This window comes from Mangifera indica, chromosome 18 (assembly GCF_011075055.1).
Source record: "Mangifera indica cultivar Alphonso chromosome 18, CATAS_Mindica_2.1, whole genome shotgun sequence".
Taxonomy (NCBI): Eukaryota; Viridiplantae; Streptophyta; class Magnoliopsida; order Sapindales; family Anacardiaceae; genus Mangifera; species Mangifera indica.
The window spans coordinates 12,185,602-12,210,727 of NC_058154.1; the positions used below are offsets into that span (position 1 = coordinate 12,185,602).

A 25,126-nucleotide genomic window follows, 5' to 3' on the forward strand; every position below is an offset into this window, starting at 1 on the left:
GTTAGTTTTTCAAATTATGAATTGTTCTGATTTTTATGAAAATTTCCTCTTTATAGGCATTTATTTTTTTTATAATTGTATTAATTTTTATTTTAATTTCAAAAAATCTTCAGAAAATTTAGATTTTTATGAAAAATTCTTCCTTATTAAGGATCAAAGTGTTGCTTTAAGACTCTACTTAACCTTGTTTTATGCCGTAAATGTTTATTTGTCAAAAAATTTAACAAGATAAATCCGTTGACAGCTTCCATTCACAGCTACTCCTCGCTGTCATTTAGCTGAAGATTCTTTGCCGTTTCAGACTGTTTCTTTTTTTCTAAGTTTTCTATGGAGTTTTCAACCTTATTGTGCTGTTGACTAGGCTCCTTTTTTTTGTTTTCTCATTTCGCCTTACCTTTTGTACATCTGGGTTTTCTCAGAACTCCCTCTTTGAAAGTCTAGAGCTTTGATCTGTTCTTCTTATTTTTCTCTATCAGGTTGGGATCTTCACCCTTCTTTTTCATTTTCTCATCTGGGTTGCTCTCATTTCCTAATTTTCCCAGTCAAAATCTCACTTTTTTCTCTGTATCTCTAACTTTTCTCATCTGGGTTCCCTTAAAAGTCTCTTCTTTCAGATTTTTTCATTGAGTTTTAACGAGAAATGGGGTGTTGCTTAACCAAAAGTAGAGACTCAAAGCCTCAACGTAATGGATATGGTTATAGATCAGAGGCAAATCCTGTAGGTCATCGCCAGGTTAAGCCTCCACCGCCTCAACAAGCCCAGGTTAAGACTTATCCGGCTCAGCAAGCTCATCAATTACCTGAGAAACCTGGCCACAATGGAGCTTCATCGCCATACAAGCCAGTTGTTCCAAGTTCAAGTCCACATCCAATTCACCCTCATAGGGCTAACACAATTCTTGATAAACCTTTTGAAGATGTGAGGGCACATTACTCTATCGGTAAGGAACTTGGTAGGGGTCAATTTGGTGTAACTTATTTGTGTACTGAGCATTCAACTGGGAAACAGTTTGCTTGCAAGTCTATTTCTAAGAGAAAACTTATCAATAAAAATGATATGGATGATATTAAAAGAGAAATTCAGATACTGCAACACTTGAGTGGTCAGCCTAATATTGTTGAGTTTAAGGGTGCCTATGAGGACAAGCAATCTGTGCATCTTGTTATGGAGTTGTGTGCTGGCGGTGAGCTTTTTGATAGGATTATTGCTAAGGGGCATTACAGTGAGAGAGCTGCAGCTTCAATATGTAGAAGTATAGTGAATGTGGTGCATATTTGTCATTTTATGGGGGTGATGCATAGAGACCTTAAGCCTGAGAATTTCTTGTTGTCTAGCAAGGATGAAAATGCTCTTTTGAAGGCCACAGATTTTGGATTGTCAGTTTTCATTGAAGAGGGTAAATTTCTTGATTCTTTATACCAAGCTCGATCATTTGAGCTAACAAATTGATTATTGATTATTGATTATATTTTCAGGAATTTTTAGGTTTATCTGTTTATTGCTCGGAACATTTTTGCCTGTGGACGCTTGTTAGTCTTGTCTAAATTATCAACAAGTTGATTCCTTCCTGCCAAAGAGCTGCTTTATGAATATCTTGATTATTCTGAGTTCATTGGTTCATTGACTAGCTGAATTAAATATGCTTTGAAATATCAAATAAAGAATGAGTCATAAGCTATATAGTTGTGTCATGATTGAATTTTAATATCTAGCATTGCAGGTAAAGCTTTCTTTGTTCAGGAATGCGGATTAAAAACTAGCTTTTTTGCATCTTGATTAGTCTTTTTTTGGTTAATGCATCAGTTGTTAGACAATTTTTTGTGTTAGAGGTACCAAAAAATGATTTTTTGTATACAGATAAGAGAAAGTTTCTAGATGACCATATCATATTGAATAAGTTGGTGAAATGGCATGAAGAGTCATTTTGCAATTTGATGTTTGCAACTTGATACTAAACCTTCTTCACATATATGATTGAACTCCAATATGGCTTTCATCTTCTGTAATGCGAACACTTAGATACCTCTTCTCTCACGCTAGAGAGTTCTTTTATTATTTTGTTTATGGTTGTAGTGTGTTTTGTATTATTTAGGCTTTAGTAGATGAAGGAGGCAAGTTTTGAAAATAGCTATTTATATCCTCATTTGATTTTCCTATGTCTTTCCAGGAAAGGTTTATCGAGATATAGTAGGAAGTGCTTACTATGTTGCCCCTGAAGTTCTACGTCGGAGATATGGGAAAGAAGCAGATGTTTGGAGTGCTGGAGTTATGTTGTACATTTTGCTCAGTGGTGTCCCTCCATTTTGGGCAGGTAAAATTTTCATTTTGCATCCTATAAGTTCTCTTCATTTTCCCCTTCGACAGCCATACTTGTTTATTATCATTGCGTGAAGTAAGCATGAAGATGATCTCTGAACAAGTAATGATGTATACTACAGAAACAGAGAAGGGGATCTTTGATGCTATATTGCAAGGCGAAATTGACTTTGAAAGTAAACCATGGCCAAATATATCAAGCAGTGCTAAGGACTTGGTACGTAGGATGCTTACAGCAGACCCAAAAAAGCGGATTACTTCTGCTGAAGTTCTAGGTATTTCATTACTCACATGGTTCATATTAAAATGAATTTCATAAAAAGATTTAACAAAATTCCCTCCTGTATCTTGCTTTGTCCATTATAACCCCCATGATAACTGTTGGAGACTCAAATAAAGAATAAAGAAAGAGAACCCCACATCTTATAAATAGAACATAAGAGAGTGATATATAAGTATGTGGATTGGACCTTAACACAAGCCAATTGGTTTTGTGTAACATGGGTTTCAATCTTCACACTTGTAAGCCCAATATATATTTCTGACAATAACATTGTGATTGTGCTCATTAAATTTTGCTTCTAAATTAGTGCAAAATTGTGTGGCTTATGTAGAGCACCCATGGATTAGAGAAGGTGGAAATGCATCAGACAAGCCGATAGATAGTGCAGTCCTTTCTAGGATGAAGCAATTCAGGGCAATGAACAAACTAAAGAAGCTTGCTCTGAAGGTAATTCTAAGAATCTGCTTACATGGTTTCATTGTATTTTAAACAAGATAATATAAGACCATGTGATTTCTGCGATAGTGTTGAATCTAACAGTTTTTTTCCAGTTCTTCATCTTCATCTGTTACATTTGGCATTTGTTATGCTTTATAGACTATTATAGCTCTCTGATGATTAATTAGGAGGATCATGAAATGTTATAGGTCATTGCGGAAAATCTTTCTAATGATGAGATCCAAGGGTTCAAGTCAATGTTTAAAAATTTGGACACTGACAACAGTGGCACAATTACGTACGATGAATTGAAGGAAGGATTAGCTCGACTTGGGTCAAAGCTAACTGAAGATGAAGTCAAGCAGCTCATGGAAGCCGTGAGTATTTATTACCCTCTTCAGCTTTTGGATCTTTGTTTGCTTTTGTGTTCTTCTCAACTTGTATTCTTCACTGCTTTACAGGCTGATGTGGATGGAGATGGGACAATCGACTACATTGAATTTATCACTGCCACAATGCACAGACACCGGCTAGAAAGAGATGAACATCTTTACAAAGCTTTTCAGCATTTTGATAAGGATAACAGTGGGTAAGTTTCCGGTTCCAAATTTCCTGGCCTTGAAGAACGTCATGCCTTTTATAGACTATAACCAAATTTAGCCATATTCCATCAATGTCTTTTGGTCCACCTGTTACGGAACATCAAGTATAGGGAGGTTGACATCTATCCCTTGTTTGGTATATCTGTATATACGCAAACGTATTAAATGCGGGTATTTGGTTAACATTTCAACATTTTTCTTGAGTTTTTCCATACTTGATATTTGGGATACACAACTCTCTGAAACTGCCTGTCATTTGCTTAACTGGAAGGGGCGTGTCACTAAATCAAGTACTGGACTTTTTTCTGAATGCCTGCACAGGTTTATAACGGTAGACGAATTAGAATCAGCCATGAAAGAGTATGGAATGGGGGATGATGCCACAATCAAAGAAATTATTTCAGAAGTTGACACAGATAATGTAAACCACCTTTCAAAACATTTTCTTTCTTGTTTTTTTTTTTTTTCCTGGTTTGCATTACGACATACATCAGTTCTCATGCGGCTCTGATTTTACAGGATGGTAGGATAAACTATGACGAATTTGTTGCAATGATGAGAAGCGGAACCACCCAACCGAATGTCAAACTTTTCTAAATCAATGCATGGTATTTCCTTTAAAACCCAAAAGTTGTAAAAAAAAAGAAAAAAACATCTGGGACATAAATTACTTGAAGCCATTCACAGGAAGTTCATTTGCTTTTTAGACACCTGTATGATATCTTCAGATTTGTAAAATATGAGGCCTTACCGTCTGCTTGTTTTTGCTTTATTCAGTGCAAGTTTTGTGGGGAACCAGTTATGATCATCTCCATTTGTTCATGTCTTCCTCTGTTCTTTTCCAAGGCATACACTGATATTTGAGATGAAATTTGCTTTATGCAAAGTTTGCTTGTAATTATCAGTTCTTCTTCCTATGCTTAGTGATCTCCACAATCCTGTAAGATTCATAGCAACAGTTACAGCATGTTATATTGAATTTGGAAAAAAAAGTGTATCGAATTCTCCCATTTTAAGGATTGGTCTCAAAACCCTTTCCCATCTTTGCATAGCATAAATAATAGTCGGTCTCAAAACCCTTTCCCATCTTTGCATGGCATAAATTATAGCAATATGTTTAAACATGACACATAAGTAGGGCATATTTGATCCAAGTTGAGTTTGAACTTATTTCAATGGAGTTAGGTTTGAGCTCGAGTTTGTCTAGGTTGTTTTAAAGGTGTTTGAGTTTGACTCATTTGAGAAGAATCAAGTTTAAGTTTGAGTTTGTTTTTAAAACTAAAACGATGTTGTTTTAGTTTATTCATATTGAATTTTCAAGTTTGTGAGTTTTACAACCTAAACACCTATAATGCTTGAGATGAAACTTGATCTAAAAAATATTAAATTCTTAGGTTTGAATTCGAGCTTGTTTGAAGCGAGTTTGTTTCTGGTTTGTTTGAGTTAAATTTGAGCTTAAGTTTGAATGTGAGTTTGTTTCTGGTTTGTTTGAGTCAAATTTGAGTTTGAGTTTGAACAAATTCGATTTGAATATAATCCTACACGTGAGAGAAAAATAACTTACTCTTCTCCCCACGTTGAACTTTTGACACATCAATAACCAAAAAATGTCTTCTCTTCTTTCTCACCACCTCTCTCCCACTTTGTCTCTCTCTCTTGTTCTCTTAGCAACGAAACCTTACCTGTATTCCATCACCAAGGCAATAACTTTAAACCATCTCTCCTTTCTTGACCCAAAAGTTACAATTCAACGGCAACACAATCATATCACTGCTATGAGAGATAAACATGAAAGACTAATTTAAATCTCTACTCTTTTGGTTCAAATTGTGGTTGTGGGGCTCAACCATCCTTCATTTGCAATCGACATTTTGGTGTTCATTGATAGTTGATTGTTTTGATTTAGTTTGATTCAAGGTCACATCTACAATGGGTTTGTTGATGGTTGAATGTTATATATAGTCGCATGACCGCTAAAAAAAATCATGTTTGATTTGGGAAAGGATTACAGAAATTTTGAGATGGATGGAATGGTAACCTACTTTCATTTAGTGATCATTAATCTTAAATACTTCTCAAAATTCATAAAAATTAACAGGAAGGGGGCATTGAACTACCGGAAAACACATGAAATGGAAGCACCTCGCTGAATAGGTACTCAACAAGAAAATAAGAACCGGGTTAATTTTACTGGTGAAGCATAAAGGTTTCTTCGTGAAAAGGTACAAAAGAGTTCAAGAAACATGAATTCTCACCTTGGGGTATATACGGATTGAGTTGAATCCAAACATCTATTGGTTCAAATTTGATTTAAATAAAAAAAAATTTGATTTAAATTTGATTTGAATTTATTTAATTAATATTAAAAGTGATTAAGATTCAATAAAAATTTGACTCAAATTTATGACTAAGATATATGATTCATATTCGTGGTTTGAATTCGTAATTCATTGACAAAATTTTATCATTTAACAATTATTTAATATAATTCGAACCAAATCACAAGTCAAATTCAAACTAAATTAAACTATCTATCTGGGCCACGAATCAAACTGAACAAAATTTTTTATAGCTCAAATTTGACTCGATTTTAAAACAAACCAAACCTCTTAACTTAAACTTAATTCATATTCAAAATAAATAAATTCAAACCGAATCAAATTGACTTTCAACCCAAAATTAACTCAATTCGAATCAAACCCTACTCAACTAACCTCTAATTAGAGTTATGCAACATAATAAAACCTTGATTTACTCAGATTTGAGACAGACTTCCACATATATATATATATATAGAGAGAGAGAGAGAGAGAGAGAATTTTGAGAACATAAGTTCTCTTTCACTCGTCGGGTGCTTCAACAACTGATAAGCATATTGGTGGTCTGATCAAAGATTTTTATTTTAATCCGAATCTTAATCGCTCAAAAACAACCAGTCATTATTATACTTCTGTTCATGATTTCTCCAACACAATTGAAGGAAAAAACAGAGATAAAAGGGAAAGAATATAAAAACCAAACTTAATGAAACTTCAATTATTTCAGTTTCCATTATTAATCAAACCTCAACAGTCTGGTATCCAAACCAGAATACAAATTCACCAAACAGAGAAGCATAAAAACAAGGAAAAGTGAAAACAAACTCAACAAAATCACCCTGATCATACAACAACATTCTCCAAATCACAGGGCTCCACCCCCTTAAAAACCATGAACCTTGATCTGGCTCTTCTCCACAAGCTTTTCTTTGACAAGGAAGTTTAAAACATTGGTGCGCTGATCGCCCTGAAGCTGAATCACCTTGCCAAGGTTTTTGTCCTGGACAACATTTCCATTACAGCAGAACTCTTTCTTGAGGTCTTTCAGGATCTTGGTGTAGCTGAGATTCTGGTTAAGGCCTTCAACAGTGGTTATGCTTTTCTTCCCATTCCTCTGCTGAACCCGGAGATGAACATAGCCTCCTTTGGAATTTTCTGACTTTTTGGCCTCAGAAAATGGATCAAAGGATGATGGTATCTGAAAGTCTCTGTCAACCATGAACTTTGCTTGTTGAAAACTTGAGAAATCTGCCTCTGTTGCTGAAATATTAACACACAAACAACTCGTCAGCCTGAGAATTCAGGTTTTATTCGGTTTTTACCATGAAATAACAGGATTCATCTTAACCCAGTTTTCCGAATAATCAGAAGATTTCATTTGGCTACAATATCTATTTAAAAAAAAATCTCAGAAGCTATGTCAAAAAAAAAAGGGGGGGGGGGGGGAGAGGGAGGATTTTTTTAGTTCTTTGATATGTTAAAGTTAAAAACTTCCATTGATTTTCACCATACAAATCCCGAAACTGATCGGAACCCAGTTGCATGCAAGCCTTAAAAGTACAAAATAATGAATTCCCATAAGAGAAAATGCGATTTTAAAGAGAGCTAACCTTTAAAAGCTCAAATTGGAAACTTTGGCTTCTGTTACACAATAAGAAATCACGGAGGCGCAGAGAGGGAATATATAGGAAGATTAAGGTCGGTTGGACGTTGACACGTGATCGATGTATGATGAAGAATATGCCAAAGGAATGGTGGAGGTTGGGTTTTGGCGACGAATATGTGACTATGAAGGTGGAGTCTACACGCTAAGGGAGAATTGGGTTCCAAAAGGAATCTGTGTGGTACCATGGATTAACCTGGCAGAAAAATCCAGAAAGTAAAAGAACATTCATCCAACATCTAAAAGTTGTCTATGTTCGTGCAAGTCTAGTTGGCTTATCATCTGGGACCTTCTTCGACGATGGCCTTATTGTCAGGTCAAATTCGTCAGGCTCTTTGGAAGTCCTCTCAAGGAAAGGACATTAAAGACGTGGTTAACCTTGGTGAGGAAGGATTTCAGCCGAGCCAAGATTGAACCAGAATTAATTCAAATTAGATTCAAATTTATGAAGTTTAGCTCAAATTTACAACAAACTTATAAGAGAAAGGGTCAAAAAATGAGAAGAAAAAATGACAAAGAAAAATCCTTTGTAAAAGAATTATAGTTAAAAAAAGTAATCATATGAATTTATTGACAACTTGTTAGAATTGTATTGATTCGACTTAAACTTAAGATGGGATTATAGTAACTTAAATTCATCTCATTTCAAATTGAATACTAGATTGATACTAAATTGGTTTAATTCAGATCTTATTTTAATCATTATATAACAATTTAACTAATCACTTATCTACACGTAAATCAACTTAAAATATTGATAAAAGTCTTTCTGTCTAGAAATAAATGAAAAGAGTAAGACTTAACAAACTCAAAAGCTCCCACGGTCGCCCTACTATGTCAATTCCATCTCTTGTAATCACAAGATTGTATCCCATATATGACAGTAACTAGATAGAAACATAATCCGATTCACTTTCTATCAAATCGGAAACACACTATTATCTATTGTCTATAGAAACATAATCCGATCAATTGTCTAAATTCATTATATTAAGGTTTAATTATACCCAATTATATGAGTACATTAAAAATACCCTCCTGATTGTTCCATAGATAAAAAAATTGTGCAATGGCAAGGGAACAACATTTTTAACATTAACACTATAATGTTGCCAAATTATATCCAAAATACTAATAAAAGAGCAGTAGATATAAACTTTCAAGTAATAAGTCAAACCGTCTTAAAGCATCATGTTCATAAATATATATATTCAATATATTTGTTCTTAATGATCAATCAATTATGAGTACATAACCATTTCTATTTAGTAAGAAATGTGTATCATATATCACCATGTCACAATTTAATTTAGTTAAATATAGTTTTAATGTTTATTTAATTCGTCGCAGATCCAATCGTCAATCAGACTAGTCAAGCCTTGAACAGAATGCTTGACTAGGTTAATGACCAGTCTGGCCTGAAAACATTAGTGTACACCTGATCAACCAGGAGGTACAAACAAATGGGTTCATAAAGCAACCTTCCAATTATTTTGCACATTTGTCACAAACAAGCAATGGATTGTAAAGAGGTGATCTACAAAAAGAGCTTCAACCAGCTGTTTACAACAAAACCAATATGCTTCTTACATGCGTTTCAAATGGCTTGATGAGATGAAAACATATTCTTTTTCATTATCATAAACTATATATAAAATAACACAAGCACCAAGCTTAGTAGGGGAAAAATAGCATGTTGTGTATAAATGCAAAGGTTACATAGCTGAACAAAATGAAAATACAAACCAAAATTTCAAGTGCTCGAGGCGTCTGGTAACTGTTTGAGGTCCATCTCGACTTGGTGGATTGTCCATTGCATATTTTCCAGTTTCTGCAACGAATGTCAATCTGAGTTGCTCGCCTAATTTTGAACATACTAATTACAAGCTACTTTTACCTTTACAATGTCATGGTACTGCCTCGCAATATTATCAAAGCGTGGATCAACACCCTGATACTCACGAAGACGTGTGACCTGGTAACAAGTTGAAATGTAGACTAATAATTGAAATATATTCATAAAAATATCAAGCCAAGAGTTGGCATGAAAACTACCAGTGCATGTAATTGACATTAGAGCCAAAACTTGTAGTGATCACAAAACAGACACACAAGCATAAAAAAGTTTCTTTAAGGCATGTAACATAAGAAACAGAACAAACCGCTTTATTATATGCAACTGAAGCCTCTTCAGTAGCCTCAACAAGATATTTCCTGGAACAAAAGCAAAAGACTTATCAAAATCCAAAAAATGAACCACAGATTAACAATGGAAAATGTTGTTGTTTAAGTACCTTATTTTATGCAGGGCTGGTATTGATTCCTGAGTATAAGTTCCAAGGAGGAGAACATGCTCCAGAACCCTATGAAAGTGAACAAACATATTATAATCTGCTATAAAAACAAAAACATAAAAACTACTACAATATTAACCCCTCTATGAGAAACACACGATGATAGTTTTCATCACATTAGACCAACCATTAATGAACTGATTTAATCAATGAAAAGCCATGCAAGTCTATTGGCACAAGAATCAACCCAGAATCAGCAACAATAAAACTAACCTTAGTTTTGCACTCATGGTCTCACACCTTTTACACAGCCAAGTTTTTTGAAGTTCATCCTATACAATATCCAGCAAATAAATTTTGAGGTCAGTTTGAGAAAAGAAATGATACAAAGAAATTGGAATTATCAATAAAATGTTCGTGCATATCTTTTCCAGCATGTTTGCAATGTGGAGTACTTACATATTTGTGTTGATGTTGCAACTTCAAATCTTTGACAAGTTTAATGAGCACTCCAAGTATTTGTTCCAAGACCTTGCCAACACAGAAAATAAAATATCATCACAAATGTCACACACAAGAAAAATCTCCACTTGATAACACAATATGAAATACTACAAGCAAAAATCTTGTCAAATGAAGATCATTTTAAAGATAAAATAAGATATATAAGTTCCACTTCACCCACATTGTAATACTCAGCAAATTTTCTATCTGCTGAGTAAAGGTCCTCACGCAAAGCTGCTTCCTCCCTTTCAATCTCTTCAATTATCATCTTAACCCTGAACAAATGAAAAGTAGCGTAACATCCAATGTCAGTAAGATATTTAGTTTTGACAAAAATAAATAATAAAAAAATTGAAGGTTTCATGAATGAGAGACCAATTTCATGGGGATCATATCAAAAATTAAACAAGTCAGTGTAAAATGCATGAAAAACAAACAGTTTCAGGCCAAGGAATGCAGTAAAAGAAATAGAACAGAGAAATTCACACCTTTCAGGAAGACGAGCACTTGATGCATGACTACCAGAAGATGAATCTGCAACAAGAACATAATATTAGGCCCATAACCACTTCATACAGAAGCCGTTCAACATTGGACAGCTGCTTGCTAAACCATACTTTTTGAGTATTTGACATGCATATGTTTCAAGGTCAGGTGCCATACCCCAATTATTTGAAACCCAAAATACCAACCCAATTATTCGCACCACAGTTGATTCAGGCAACATTAAATTATCATAAACAGTTAAATACTTGTGTCTACATCCTGACCACTTACATAACAAATATGTTTGTTCACAAATGTTACGAAAAAATAATTGATGTCGCCATCAGTATATCACAAAGAAACACCATGTTTCATTGAAACAATAAAATATCTCAACAGAAGACAAAAAAAGAGGGGTGTGGTGCATGAGATTACCAATGTCATCAATGAAGGCATCTGCTAACTTATCACATTTAGCTTTTAGACGTGCTTCAATCTCATGGCAAACAGATATCTGATATTCTGCCATATCCTACAATACCAAAAATAAAACGTCACAAGAAAGTTTAATGTATTATCTTCTACTGAAAATTTTTACTCAACACAAATCCATCTGAAAATTAAGTACATTATATGAAAATAAATCAAATAAAAGAAAAAAAATGCAAATAAGAGGTTATAATATTGCAATAGGAACCAATTACAAATACCTAAATTTTATTATTGCATGAGATTATCATACCACAGTCAATGGTGTTTGTTGGAGCTGAGATTGCCACAAATAAGTAGGGGTTATGCCAAGAAAGCGATTAGGAACACCACCAACTCCAGGTTCGGAATCATTAGAGCCAAGGGCATTCACACTTGTGGTGCTGTTCACCAAACTATTGGCATAATTCATTGAGGTAGAGCTAGAGTTGATTGTGACACTGGTGCTTGTACTATCAAGCGAACTGCGTGAAATTGTACTCCACTTTTCAATTTCTTCCTCAAGAATGTCACCATCTTTTGATATAAGTGGAAGTCTCAGCCTTTGCGCTGCTTCTGCAACAACCAACCTGTGCTCTAAAGTCTCATAAACCTAAAATGTAAATTTTCATATTCATTAGCCTTATAACCAGAACTTCAAAACCATATCTCTCTCTTTTCACTTCTAATAATACCATCATCATGTCAAGCATGGATACATCAAAATGCAAGCGAAATAAAGAAGAACCCAATTGTAGTAATTAAAACCTGAGGAGAGTTCTTCAAACCAAGTTGTGAGTATAGTCCCTGAACATCACGAATGCCTCCAAGACTAGCAACCGAAACACCTTGTTGATAACCCTCCACCATAGCAGTTGCTTCACAGTAAATTGCCTACATTAAGCCCCGGCACAACACAAACAAAAGTCCCATTTCAAAATCACTCGTTATCATATAAAAACCGCCATCTCAACTACAACCCTTTCAACAAACACAAAACTAAACTAACAAATGCATTAAGCTTTCACTTTGTACCAATTGCCCCTCAAAACATAACCTCTCAACAAAAACAATTATAAGAGCCTCTCCAAAATGAAATAAAATGAAAAAAGAAACTAGAGCACATGCAACTAAAGCATAAATCTGAAATGCAACATCTAGAAATTTAAATTAAATTACAATACCATGGCTTCTAAATACCGCAACCTCTCTCTAGACATTTCTTCTCGCGCCTGCAAAAAATAAAAAAAAAAATTGATTAAAATTTTAAAATTCTGTGGCTTGAACAAACGAACTAGGTTAACAAAGTGAGAATGTACGTGTTGGAGATCGTAGAAGGCGGATTTGGATACGAGAGAGCCATCAGGAGCCAAACAGTGGCGTTCCAGCAGATCAATCACTTGGCTGACGTCTGCCGGGAGGTTTTGATCTCCACCTTGTAAACTCTTTACCATTTGAGGAAGAAAACGATGCCGTTTGGTTGGTTGTCTTAAGCGGCAGATGAAATGGAGACTCTGATTTGAGAAGTGAAACTCAACCAGAACAAAAGGCAGGCCTTTCGGAAACTTGAGTCTCAATTCAAGCACGAAGACAAAAGCAGTTGTTAGTTTACCAAAAGGCCCCTTTATTTTTTGCTTGAAATATAAAAAAGAAATATTTTTTCATTTTTTAATTTTTAGTAAAAAATATTGTTTATTTTATTTTAACTTAAAATTTCTTTTAGAATTAAAACATCACTCCCTTTAAAAAGCATAAAAATTAGGAATAGATTTGAACTAAATTAAATTCGAACAAATATTAACTGCAGTTTAATTCAAATCCAAATTAATTAATTTGAGATTAAATTTGGTTTGCTCAATTAACCATAAATTTATTAAAGAAATTATTGAAAAGTCATAAAAGATGAAAAAGATCTATTAAAAATGAAATTAGAATTAAAAAAAAGTTGTCAAGAAAAATAAATTTGTCATCAAATTTTTGCCAATTCAATTGAATTGAATTGATTTGATTCATTCTCGAATTGGGATTACCTTGCTCAAACTTGGATTAATTGATTTGAGTCACATTCCAGGCACCACTAGGCTCAAATGACGTCCAAACCTTTGAAAAAATACCACTAAATGGGCATTTGGTTCTAGTTTTTTAATATTACTTTGATAACCTATTTTTTATTTTTTTATTTAGTTTGTTAATAATAAAATATTATAGTAATTTTTTATTACCAATGCTGACGTGACAGGTAATATAAGTAGTAATCTGATTACCACATTCATCGTAGGTATTTAAAAATTATCAAGATAATTTTGATTTTATTATAATTATATTATTATTTATTAATTTTTTGAGACAAAAATAAATTAATTTTTAATTAATATGATAAATAATATAAAAAATATTTAAAAATAATTATATTCAAGGAATTTAAGTAAAATAATTTATTAGTAATCTTTTATTACCTTTAATCAAACACAATAATTATTTATATCTATCAAATTTTATCAAACATAATAATCATTTATACCCAGTAATCTTTTAAGTAATTTATCTTCAAGATAATCTTTTTATTTTGATAATAAAACATTATCCAAATCAAACGCCCCCTAAATGATAAAGCATTTTCTTAAAAAGAAAAAAAAAAATCTCTTTTATGGTTAAAAAATATTACATGTTATAATAATCCTTAAGGGCTTTCTAGTAAATTACTACTAATGTCCCAAACCCTTTAAATAAAGCAAAATGTTCATATCAGGCTTCTGAGTTGCAGCTGAAAAATTCGGAATCGAAAGCCCCAAAACTGGTTATTGATTTTTTTGGCTTAAAGTTTTGAATTTTTTATGGAAATAAACAGAGCTGCGAAGGATATAAAGAGCTCCTTCAAGAAACTCGATTTGAATACCAGTAATTCGTTGAACAAACCCGATAAGAATCCCAGGAATCCCTTGAAGAAACCCCATCTAAATTTCAGTAAGTCTTTTCTCCTCTCCCTCTAAATATTGAAAATTTATCTTGTTTTGATGCTGTTTGTTTAATTATTTAATTACTTTACGACTAAATGGCCTTTTTTTGTGGATTATTTTAATTTATTGTTTATAAATTCATTTTTTTTACATATATATTTGGTGTTATCTGTTTGGTTGCTGAGAAAGTGAAGGAAATAGCTAAAGGAGGCCAATTATGCTTAAGCATTTAACATATGTGGCTTTTTTTTACATTTTTATGAGATTTTAGATGTGGGTTTAACTCTATTTAATTTATTAGTTGTGTTTTCTTGACAACAGGATCATCTCGCGAGAAGGCAAAGCCACCAAGTTTAGTTGGGTTGTGTCTTGGAGTTATTGGCAAGCATTTGGAAGATATTATTGAGGATTTGGGTGAGATTGCAGCTAGCTTTCCGGCTGATATTAAGGTTGTGAATTTGTGGGAATTCTTGAATCTTCTGTTCAGTGCAATATTTTTGCCATACATTTGAAGAGTGGGAATGGTGTGTGAGGGTTTTAATCAGTTTCGATTTTGTGGGTTTGTTTACTAGGCTTTGCTTGATGCTATGTATAAGGCCATTATGATATTAGAGGGTTTTGACTGTTGTACTTTCATAAGTTTCACATTTGAATTTCTATCTAGGAAATGATTGTTTCATTTTTTCCTAATGTTTAAATCCATGCGTTTGAATGTCAGATAGCAATTGCTGCTATTGCCCGAAGAAGAAAGTTACTATCAGACAATGTTATTACTTCTTTAGCTGACAGTTCCTGGAAAGTTCTTGATATTTCTGGTTCGGATGTTTCTGACTCTGGTTTAGGGAATGTGGCTAAAATGTCTAAATCTCTAAGAGCAGTGGATATAAGGTACAAATACTATCATTGTTAATTCTTGAAGAAAATTATTCTCTTCTTTGTCAATTTTTACTATGCATTTGAGTAAAAAAGAAATTGATATAACCTAAGTAATGCTAGGCTCCCGAATTTATTATGTACTTCTGTTGCTTTTTGGTTTTGTTCAGTTATATTGATGCATCTTTAATGCAGCCACTGCAACAATATTACTGCTGCTGGTGTTTCTGAACTCGTGCAGCACTGCCATTCACTGGAGACATTGAGATGTGGGTATGGTCTCTTCTGAAAACAAAATAAAAGCTCCGAATTTTAAGCTTGAATTAAATTTATACAATGTCTCTACTTGTAATCTTTTCGATATGAGTGTCTTTTGCATACCTTTCACCCCCTGAACTGTAGCAGTTTTATATTAGTCTGAAAGTAAGGACATAAAGGATCCTAATGCTTTGTTTTCAGTTTCTCCTTTAGCAGGGAGACTATGAGGTTAGAGGATTTAGTTGTTAGTTACAAAGTTTTTGATAGTTTTCTTACTTTATAATGTGAAAATGAGTAGATTACTGGACCAATGGAAGAAAAGTTTTTGTAAGAACAGATTACCAAGTGCATTGTGTATTACAATTGTGTCAGCTTTATTTCTAATTTTCAGAAATTATATAGTAAGTAAATTTTCAAACTTCCGGTGGTTGTGCTTCAGTTTGCTTAGAATTATGTGCTTCCTTGCTTTGTTAATTTGTCATGAGATGTTGAATAACTCATCTTCTTGGAAAATAAAAAATTTGTATTTAAATTTGTGTAATTATAGAACTTTCAATATGTTGTTTTGCATGTTTATTCTGTCACATGTCATTTACCTAGCCTAGGACTGGATATTGGGGTTTTTGACTAGGATAAAAATTGTATAACTGGCTATGAACCAAAATTAATGTTGCAGAGGGTCCCTAAGGAGTGAGCACACTGCACGAAGATGCTTGAGTGTATTAAAACCAAGCCTGAACGATCTGGAGGGGGATTCCTGGGAGGAACTTGTTACTACAGAGATTGGTCATGGTGCACAGTCATTACGATGGCTTGTGTGGGTATGGAGATTCCTGCAAGCTATCACAGTTTCTTCTCATTATTTTTTTTTCTGGGAACTGACTCCGTGCGCATCTGTTTTCAGCCGAAGATTGATAGCGATTCATTGGAGATGTTGTCCACAGAATGTCCACGCATTATTGTAAATCCCAAGCCATCACCATTTGGCGTCAGAGGATTTGAGTTACCGCAGGAAGCATATCCAGACATTGTGTTGGATGAGCCATATCTGAAGGACATTGATCCCATAACATGGGCAGTACGTGGACTTGTACCAAGGGTGGCGACTCCTGTGTCAAACCCCAACGAGTTGTCTGTGGCTGAAAAGTTTAGACTTGCCTTTGTGGAAAGGGACACACGTCTGGCACCAAAACGAGCTAAGAACGCAAGACAACATCAACGGCGTGCTGAGAAAGAGTGGATGATGGAAAACACAAGTGCCAAGGCCATAGCTCTGGCTTCGAAATATAGCAAATATCTTAACAGCCGGAAGTAGAATTTGGAGCCTGTAATCTTGGTGCATGTTTAAAGAGCAATTGTGTGCTTGGACCCTGTATAGTATTAGTATAACAGGCTTGTATAGCAAAAAATTTGAGGCTTCGAAGCGACAACTTTATTGCTTTCTAAAGTTTTTGTAGAAGTATGGAATATTAAATGTTAAAAAGAACATAATTTTAATAAATGCTGCATACAATATTTTGAGTATAAAGGAGATGTTTAATTGGGTTAACGATACAGCTGTACATAAGCTAAGCTCATTCAGATTCAGATCAAATGATCTGAGTTTTAGTAGGAATAGCCCCAATTCGAGATTGAGGCAAGACTGAGTTGTCAAAAAATCTTTGGCTAGCTCATTTTTGGGCAATTTTTTCTTTTTCTTAAGTTTCTTTTGTGGTGGCACCTTTGATAAACTTACCATCAAGACAAATATGATCTCAAACTAATCATTTTAATTTAAAATTACGTTTAAATTAACCCTTGTTCAGCATTAACAGAAATCGAGTGAGAACTACACAAATTGAAATGATCATCACCCCACTTGAAGAAAAAAAGGAATATGTTCTTCTGCAATGCTTTCTATGTCTTATTATAAACTCAGGTTGGATCACCTTATTTACGATTGCTTGCTTAGACTTCGAACAACGAACGGGAGAATGCCTCCATGATCAAAATATGCCAATTCCACCTGCACAGATTAAATTTTTTTACAGAAGTTTAGATTCAGTTAACATACCAAAGAACACATACACAGCTACATACCTCAGTATCAAAGCGAACGATACATGTGAAGGATTTCCCGGAGTCAGTTGTGACAGTAACATCTTGGCCAGGCCTTATCTCACTGACTTTCGTTGGTAGGTCTATTGTGTAGCGCTCGTGACCAGTTAATCCTAGAGTTTCTGCATCCTCACTGGGCTTGAAACAAAGCGGAATGATCCCCATACCAACAAGGTTACTGCGATGAATTCGCTCAAAGCTTTTAGCAATCACTGCTTTAACTCCCTGAAAAAGTTAAAAATTTTGTGAGAAAAGAATACATTGAAAATTCCATGAATGGTTCGATTGCAGGAAAATAAGAACTACCAGAAGCTTGGGACCCTTGGCAGCCCAGTCTCTAGAGCTTCCGCTTCCATACTCGGCCCCAGCAAGGATAATCGTGTCTTGCCCAGCGGACTTATACCTCTGAAAGTGACATAAGATTATTTGTTCAGTTATAAGATCGTCAAAACTTGTGCAAGTACTCAATATGTTCATATATTAGCATCTACCATCATTGTGTCAGTACTCACCATTGCTACATCAAAAACATGAAGCTTCTCTCCTGTGGGAATATGAATTGTTTTTGGACCAACTTCTCCATTCAAGAGCTTGTTGACAAGACGAATATTGGCGAAGGTTCCTCTTCCCATCACTTCATCATTGCCTCGGCGGCTACCATAAGAATTGAAGTCCTTGCGATCCACCCCACGCTCAAGCAGATATTTTGCGGCAGGGCTGTCTTTGTGGATACTTCCAGCAGGAGATATATGATCAGTGGTTATGCTGTCACCGAAGTTGAGTAAGCAATAGGCATCTTTGACTCCATGAGGGCCTGGTGGATAGGTAGTCATGTTCTTGAAATATGGAGGCTCATGAATGTAGGTCGAGTTTGGATCCCAGGAGTAAAGAGTGGAAGTGGGAATTAAGAGCTCATTCCACATAGGGTTCCCCTTTGTAATTGCCTCGTAAGTAGTCTTGAACATATCAGGTAATACACTAGATTGAACAACCTACAGCAAAACATCCCATGTTGAAGCTAAATAATTAGACAATGTTGAGTTCAGAAATCCCATTTATATTCTCAAATAACACAATTTACCTCTGCAATATCTTCATTAGTAGGCCATATATCCTTAAAGTACACATTCTTTCCATCCTTCCCAGTTCCAATTGGCTCCTTCTCAAGGTCAATGTCAACCTGAAAATAATAAATTACAGGAATTGATCAACAGCTTATGCGACATAAGTAGTTTGGTTTTTTGCAGAGGAATCGAGAGGATTACAAACAAGATAAAAAGAAATCACATAACAAATAGAGAACAGCTTCAACTTATTTTCAGAGCCATGTTGAACAATTAATCTTTTATTTAAAGTACACGTTAACAAGAAATTTAGGCATTCAATATATGACTTACTGTGCCAGCAAGAGCATAAACAACAACAAGAGGAGGTGAAGCAAGATAGTTAGCTCTTGTCAGAGAATGCACACGGCCTTCAAAATTTCGATTACCAGAAAGCACAGCTGCTGCAACAATGTCTGCAAAAGTAAAGCCGAGATGATTAACCTTAGACACACAGAAATGATCATTAATGAACTGCCAACAAAAAATTATAATCAAATCGGTCAAAATTCCATAACAAATTAGAAGTTTATGTTAATTTTCAAACATAACAGTATCATAAACTTTAGAAAAAATAAAAATAAGAGGGACTTATACCATTTTCTGAAATCGCAGCACCAACTGATTCATCAAGTTCTCCAGAATTTCCAATGCACGTTGTGCAGCCATAGCCAACAATATGAAAGCCTTGCTGATTCAAGTATTTTTGCAGACCACTGCAGAGACCAAAACATTGAACCACAAGTAACTTGTATGCGGAAATATACTAGAACATTAAATGAATACTATATATTTAAGACATACCTCTGAAGCAAATACTTTGTAACAACACCAGAGCCCGGTGCAAGACTTGTTTTGACCCAAGGCTTAACCTGGTATATCATAATTTAAAGTACATGTTATAAATCCATATGAAAAATAACTGATTCACCAACTAAAGAAATCTGTTTTTCAACCAGATAATTTGTTCTTAGTTTTCTCATCTCAAAGAACCAATAATAAAATGAAATAGGGCTTCTATCTAAGTAGCCAAAACTAACCTCCAGGCCCAATTCACAGGCCTTTTTAGCAACAAGACCAGCCCCAAGCATGACACTAGGGTTTGATGTGTTTGTACAGCTGGTAATGGCTGCAATAACAACACTACCATGCTTAAGTTCAGCAGGCTGTCCATGGAATGAAAATTTTGCTACTTTATCCTGCTCTTGCTTGGGTATGGCAAAACCCTGCAGTTAATGGGAGAATTATATTATGATGAGAGGGACAAATAATCATAAGCATCTATATTATTATTTAGTTTTATAGCATGTCTATTGTTGATTATTCAGATTTCACAAAAAAGGTTTATATGATCTAAGAATTAAAAGTTGAAATTTATAGAGGTCTCAATTACTAGATCAAATAAGCATAGAAACTCCAAACAACAAAAAGTGATCAGATCACTTTTTTTATTGTTTGCAACTCACCTTGAATCCAACAGGATTGTGAAGACATGCATGCCAATCAGCCTTCATGTCTTTCAAAGCTACTCGGTCGTGAGGCCTGCAATGAAAATTAAAAAGAATGAACCATGGATTAGGGTACATGAAAAAAGTAGCACCAAGTCAATAAGACTCCCAAGATGCATATATCAAGTATGTACCGCTTTGGTCCTGAAATAGCGGGTTCAACTTCTGCTAGGTCCAACTGCAAATAAGATGAGTACACTCTTTCTTGTTGAGGCTGTGTCATAAAGAAAGACCTTTGACATCAGAACTTAGATGCTTATCTTCAAATAAGAGTAACAGAAGCACCAAGAATGGAAAACCTTTTACCTCATTGTAGTCAACAAACATTTTGTTTGCACGCAAATATTCCTCTATCATTGTGACCTAAAGCATAGGAATCTTTGTTACAACCGCTCATTTAATTACAATTCAAAACCTAAAAAATCTACCACCAGCTCCAGCCTCCTTGAGAAAAAATGAAGGAATGAACTCACTGTCTCATCACTTCTTCCAGTTAGCCTCAGATACTGCAGTGTAACATGGTCTACAGGGAAGAAACCCATGGTTGCTCCATATTCAGGAGACATGTTTGCAATGGTGGCCCTATCAGCCAAAGACAGTTCACCCATGCCTTCCCCTATACACATACAAATTAATTAATCTTATATACAATCATGATGGATGTCTAACAGTTAATTTCAGTCACTTTATTATACTTACCATAAAACTCAACAAACTTGCCAACAACACCATGCTTCCTCAACATTTGAGTGACAGTTAAAACCAAGTCAGTAGCGGTCACACCGTTACGCAACTTCCCACTCAAGTTGAACCCAACAACACCAGGCAATACCATGCTCATGGGCTGTCAATGTTGTAATTTACAGCATTAGGGACAAAAATAGAGATGCCATTTTAGGAAAAAAGCCAGCAGGTAGCAAGAATGTCCATGCAACCATAGATTTGACTCAACGCAATACAAGATGTGGGCATGAGATAAACTCCATGTCCTAACTAAAGCCACAATCTCCACTTATGAAAGTTTTTTAACTCAACAATGACTTCCATAACATACATTGATTTTCTTTACAAAACAATATTATTAACACCAAGAAATCAGATCCCAAATCATCTTAAAAGAAAAATGAAAAAAGGTGTGTCCAGAATGCTCTTCACAATTAGCACCTCAAAACTATAAAGAAAAAAATTTAGATTATTAAAACAAAAAAGAAAAGCACACTCTCTACCTGACCAAGCATTGCTGCCTCTGCTTCAATTCCTCCAACTCCCCAACCAGCAACTCCCAAACCATCAATCATAGTTGTGTGGGAATCAGTACCAACCACACTATCAGGGTAGAGGACACCATCAGTGTTAAAGACAACCCGTCCAAGGTATTCCAAGTTGACCTAAAAATTCATTAATATGTAAGCTCAATACCAAATCAATCAAAATTATAACCTACAATGTATATTCAAAGAAATGTAAAAATAGGTAACATGCATATTGTATCAGCTAGTTCACAAGAAATTAGACAGTGAAACTTAACCATGCAAAGACCATTCCTCCAAAGGTACGGTGCATATTACATGTGAGACAGCAAGTCAACAACTTTCTAAGAATGTCAACCTTTATAATAGAAGATATGATTCCTGATAAATCAAAAGTTCTAATGCAACCATCATATACCAAACTTCTTTACCTGGTGGACAATTCCAGAACCCGGAGGAACAACAAGCATATTATGGAAAGCAGATGACCCCCATTTAAGGAAAGCAAATCTCTCTTTGTTCCTCTGAAATTCAAGTTCCATATTTGTCTGTACTGCATTTTCTGATCGTGCTACATCAACCTGAACTGAATGATCAATGACAAGATCAACGGGAACCTGGATATAAATATGTCATGTTAAACTATGTGATATGACCTCAACTGAAAGGAAATATAGAACACCAGCTGCTCAGATGCAAAGCCCAATCGTGCAAGTATCGTAAAAATGCACCAGAAATTCTATGTTCAATCATAATAACAGACCAATGGATTGATCCTCTTGGGGTCACTGCCCAGGCTCTTCATGGCATCCCTCATACAAGCAAGGTCAACAACAGCTGGTACTCCAGTAAAATCCTGGTCAAGAAAGCAGTCTCCATCAAGTGGAACTGATGTCTCATGTATAAAACTACAGTGATCATTAAACTTATTTAATGAACCTGTAAGAGAACACGGGCAGGCTTGAATGGAATTTCAACTTGTTTTGGTGACGTATTCTCCCAATCAATAATCTTTTCGACATCATCCTTGGTAACTTGGAAGTTGTCACAATTACGTATAGCAGATTCCAAAAGGATCCTAACTGAGTACGGCAGTCTATCTGAAAAATACATATGAACACATAACAAATAAAGTAAAAAACTTGGTAAACAATGACAATCATAAAAAATAAAGAATAGGCCAGATGAGCATACCAATTCTAGGATCATTCAAGGCAGGTAAGCTGTAGAATTTTCCAAACTCTCCACCCCCAGGTTTGGGAAGGCTGGTCAGTATTCCCTTGAATGCATGATCAGGAGCTGAAACAATTCCAGAATAAACGTGTTGCAATTGATAGTCAAATTCATATCATGTAATACCAATTGCTTCACAGATAAGGAAATCACATAGTGCATAACAAAGTCAGATACTCGTCCAAAAAAGAAGGTTTAAGTATACCAGAAAGACAAACAAAGCAAGTACATAAACACAAAGCTGTAACTTTCTCTTCTTATTTTATTTTATTTTCTAGGTCAATTCTGGACACACCAGTTTAAATAGAACTTTAACTAAAAAAAATAATGTACAACAATATTTTACTTATTGTCCCACTTATTCTCAACTCACAAACATACACTGCTTAAAAACACTAATACTTTAAAAGCAAGGGCAAATAAACAAGCTTTTTATCACTGATCGGACATCATTAAACTATAATAACTGAAAAATTAAAATAAACCATACTTGATTCAGCCCAAAAAACTAAATGTTATAGTCAATTGTGTTTCCCAAAAATTACTCATCAACCAAACAAAAAAACACTCAAATCATTGCCAAAGCTCCCACTCTCTTTTAATCAACATCACTTATAAATCGCCGATTCTATTTCATTTCAATGATTTACTCATCAACAATAACATTGAACAAAAAGAAACGTCTTTTCATAAAAAAAATGAGATTATCATACTTAAAAAAACTACCCAACAACAACTGCATTTCCAGTCATCTCTCATCAAAAAATGAAAAAGCAATCCAATCACCATGAAAACAAACAGATATTCCATATTCCATCACAATCAACTTGAACTCTTTCCAATTCCCGCCATTTTCTCACAACAAAAGACATAACACTCCATTGCATGGAAGACCAAATTCATTCATGCACAAACTAAAAATATATATATCAACAAAACTCTTTCTCTCCCACCATCTTCTCATCAACCAGAATGCATTCCAAACAATCATCAAAAACCGACTTTCACAAGATTCAACCAGCTAAATTTCCAAACTTTTCTCACCAACCAAACCAAAAACAAAAACGCTCATCATCAAAAGAGAATTTTTTTTAACCAAAACAAAACTTGACAAACTCACGCACCCAAAGTCGCGATCTTCCGCTCAAACCGTTCAAGAACCGGAACGGAAATCCTCGCCTGAGCACGGAGGCTAACCGGCGAGCGCCATTCGACTCCATGGCTCCACCGCGGCGCCGCACACCGCAACACCGACGAGAAACTCAAAGACCGATACTTCTGGTTGACAAAAGAAACACACGATTGAGAGGAAGCGTAAGCGGACCCCGTCGTTTTAGACAGAGCCGGCGAAAACGAAAACGAAGGAGAGAATCCCGTAAACGACGTCGTGGCGAAACGTGCACGAGAAGCCGAAGAACTCGATATACACATTTTGCTTTGCTCACTTTCACAAACAAAAACCAGAAATAAAATTAAAAAATAAATAAATAAATTTGAATATGGAAATTTTGATGAACGCAACTCAGCTCCTTCGGGGGGAGTTTGCATGGAGAGCTCCGCTACAGAGATGAAGAGATTTATATAAGTTGCAGAGTGAGCGTGGGGTTTTGTGTGGACCGTTTGATGGATCTTCATCAGGAGAATTAACGGTGAAGAATAGAATCAGGTGATATTTGACCTTTCTACCCTACCTAAATAATGAAGATTTTCATACTTTATTATTTAGGTAAATCATGATTTAATTAACATAATTAATGTTGAATATAAGGGTTTATATATTCTCTTAGGCTCGTGCTCATCACAAGACTCATAAATATAATATTACAGATTTTTTATTTATATAATTTTTTTCACCCAATAATTCAATTTGGATAAACAAGTAAAATTTAGATTTAAAAATTAAGTTTATTTTTATAAAATAAATCATATATCAATCTATATTGATAATACATATCATATCATATCATATAATACCATATTATATAATTTTCAATACACTTTAAAAATACGTATCATTTTTCATATATATCACATTATATTGTATAATACATATCATATATTATAAAATACTAATAAGTTAAAAGAACCACAAGGACACCCTTTTTACAAAGGTCATTTAGCAGCCATGAAGCCACAACCTCCTGACTCCTAGAGTCCTGATTGTCAAACCGAAATGAAACAGTAAAGGTCAACCATTATCTTCAGAAAATTTTAAACCAGATAATGTAGAACTAGATTCGAACCCAATCAAACTTAAATACGGGTTGGCTCAAGCTTGATTCAATTCCATAATAGTCAGTTTGAACTCAATCAAAGTTGGTCGTAGATGTCATTAAACAACTGTCAATAAGATGAATAATATCACCACTGTAATGCAATACACTGGCAGGATAGATAGTATCACCAGAGAGATAGTTCGAGCCGAGCTGAAACCTTAGTTTGAATTCAATTCGAATCAAGCCAAACCAAGCTGG

At 34.7% G+C, this 25,126-nt stretch overlaps 5 protein-coding genes across 8 annotated transcripts; 2 read left to right on the top strand and 3 right to left on the bottom strand.

Moving 5' to 3' along the window:
* The first annotated feature begins 283 nt into the window (after positions 1-283).
* On the top strand, positions 284-4,726 carry LOC123201344 (calcium-dependent protein kinase 2-like). 4 transcript variants are annotated; one of them, XM_044616803.1, is made up of 8 exons: positions 284-1,397; positions 2,169-2,312; positions 2,440-2,592; positions 2,932-3,047; positions 3,248-3,627; positions 3,962-4,061; positions 4,160-4,248; positions 4,418-4,726. In XM_044616803.1, exons 1-7 carry the CDS (start codon positions 641-643, stop codon positions 4,235-4,237), a joined length of 1,728 nt encoding a protein of 575 aa, XP_044472738.1. In that variant the 5' UTR covers positions 284-640; the 3' UTR covers positions 4,238-4,248; positions 4,418-4,726. The 4 variants fall into 4 exon arrangements, with proteins under 4 accessions (XP_044472738.1, XP_044472737.1, XP_044472736.1 ...); XM_044616802.1 differs by having other exon boundaries at positions 285-476; positions 602-1,397; positions 4,160-4,726; XM_044616804.1 differs by having other exon boundaries at positions 292-1,397; positions 3,248-3,415; positions 3,500-3,627; positions 4,160-4,726.
* A 1,935-nt stretch (positions 4,727-6,661) lies between these two features.
* Positions 6,662-7,177, bottom strand: LOC123201346 (protein translation factor SUI1 homolog). Its single transcript, XM_044616806.1, has one exon. It carries the CDS (start codon positions 7,175-7,177, stop codon positions 6,842-6,844), a length of 336 nt encoding a protein of 111 aa, XP_044472741.1. The 3' UTR covers positions 6,662-6,841.
* LOC123201345 (AUGMIN subunit 4) lies at positions 6,662-12,932 on the bottom strand. Its single transcript, XM_044616805.1, has 14 exons — positions 12,693-12,932; positions 12,558-12,605; positions 12,142-12,267; positions 11,648-11,986; positions 11,341-11,437; positions 10,908-10,953; positions 10,601-10,694; positions 10,375-10,446; positions 10,189-10,247; positions 9,916-9,984; positions 9,784-9,835; positions 9,519-9,596; positions 7,569-9,452; positions 6,662-7,218 (listed from the first exon to the last, which is right to left on the bottom strand). The coding sequence occupies exons 1-13, from the start codon at positions 12,825-12,827 to the stop codon at positions 9,375-9,377; spliced, it is 1,293 nt and encodes a 430-aa protein (XP_044472740.1). The 5' UTR covers positions 12,828-12,932; the 3' UTR covers positions 6,662-7,218; positions 7,569-9,374.
* Positions 12,933-14,131: 1,199 nt separating this feature from the next.
* On the top strand, positions 14,132-16,989 carry LOC123202037. The gene is made up of 6 exons (XM_044617758.1): positions 14,132-14,337; positions 14,652-14,779; positions 15,049-15,218; positions 15,399-15,476; positions 16,138-16,282; positions 16,366-16,989. Exons 1-6 carry the CDS (start codon positions 14,208-14,210, stop codon positions 16,774-16,776), a joined length of 1,062 nt encoding a protein of 353 aa, XP_044473693.1. The 5' UTR covers positions 14,132-14,207; the 3' UTR covers positions 16,777-16,989.
* Positions 16,990-17,210: 221 nt separating this feature from the next.
* LOC123202036 (aconitate hydratase, cytoplasmic-like) lies at positions 17,211-24,207 on the bottom strand. The gene is made up of 20 exons (XM_044617757.1): positions 23,777-24,207; positions 22,614-22,718; positions 22,359-22,519; positions 22,183-22,275; positions 21,851-22,036; positions 21,396-21,557; positions 20,869-21,013; positions 20,643-20,785; positions 20,476-20,532; positions 20,304-20,383; positions 20,128-20,203; positions 19,702-19,887; positions 19,466-19,533; positions 19,259-19,377; positions 18,956-19,077; positions 18,640-18,738; positions 18,071-18,550; positions 17,865-17,963; positions 17,541-17,783; positions 17,211-17,466 (listed from the first exon to the last, which is right to left on the bottom strand). The coding sequence occupies exons 1-20, from the start codon at positions 24,198-24,200 to the stop codon at positions 17,395-17,397; spliced, it is 3,120 nt and encodes a 1,039-aa protein (XP_044473692.1). The 5' UTR covers positions 24,201-24,207; the 3' UTR covers positions 17,211-17,394.
* Between the last annotated feature and the right edge of the window lie 919 nt (positions 24,208-25,126).

Excerpts from the sequence above, each read along its gene's own strand:
- LOC123201344 (XM_044616803.1), top strand. The coding sequence starts at position 641 with ATGGGGTGTTGCTTAACCAAAAGTAGAGACTCAAAGCCTCAACGTAAT. Across the intron at positions 2,313-2,439 it reads TGTCCCTCCATTTTGGGCAG|AAACAGAGAAGGGGATCTTT; the intron begins GTAAAATTTTCA and ends TGTATACTACAG. Across the intron at positions 3,048-3,247 it reads TAAAGAAGCTTGCTCTGAAG|GTCATTGCGGAAAATCTTTC; the intron begins GTAATTCTAAGA and ends GAAATGTTATAG.
- LOC123202037 (XM_044617758.1), top strand. The coding sequence starts at position 14,208 with ATGGAAATAAACAGAGCTGCGAAGGATATAAAGAGCTCCTTCAAGAAA. Across the intron at positions 15,477-16,137 it reads CTGGAGACATTGAGATGTGG|AGGGTCCCTAAGGAGTGAGC; the intron begins GTATGGTCTCTT and ends TTAATGTTGCAG. Across the intron at positions 16,283-16,365 it reads CATTACGATGGCTTGTGTGG|CCGAAGATTGATAGCGATTC; the intron begins GTATGGAGATTC and ends ATCTGTTTTCAG.
- LOC123201345 (XM_044616805.1), bottom strand. The coding sequence starts at position 12,827 with ATGGTAAAGAGTTTACAAGGTGGAGATCAAAACCTCCCGGCAGACGTC. Across the intron at positions 11,438-11,647 it reads AACAAACACCATTGACTGTG|GATATGGCAGAATATCAGAT; the intron begins GTATGATAATCT and ends TTGGTATTGTAG. Across the intron at positions 9,597-9,783 it reads CAGTTGCATATAATAAAGCG|GTCACACGTCTTCGTGAGTA; the intron begins GTTTGTTCTGTT and ends ACTTGTTACCAG.
- LOC123201346 (XM_044616806.1), bottom strand. The coding sequence starts at position 7,177 with ATGGTTGACAGAGACTTTCAGATACCATCATCCTTTGATCCATTTTCT.
- LOC123202036 (XM_044617757.1), bottom strand. The coding sequence starts at position 24,200 with ATGCAAACTCCCCCCGAAGGAGCTGAGTTGCGTTCATCAAAATTTCCA. Across the intron at positions 20,384-20,475 it reads TGTTTGTTGACTACAATGAG|CCTCAACAAGAAAGAGTGTA; the intron begins GTAAAAGGTTTT and ends TTTATGACACAG. Across the intron at positions 19,378-19,465 it reads ACAAAGTATTTGCTTCAGAG|TGGTCTGCAAAAATACTTGA; the intron begins GTATGTCTTAAA and ends TGGTCTCTGCAG.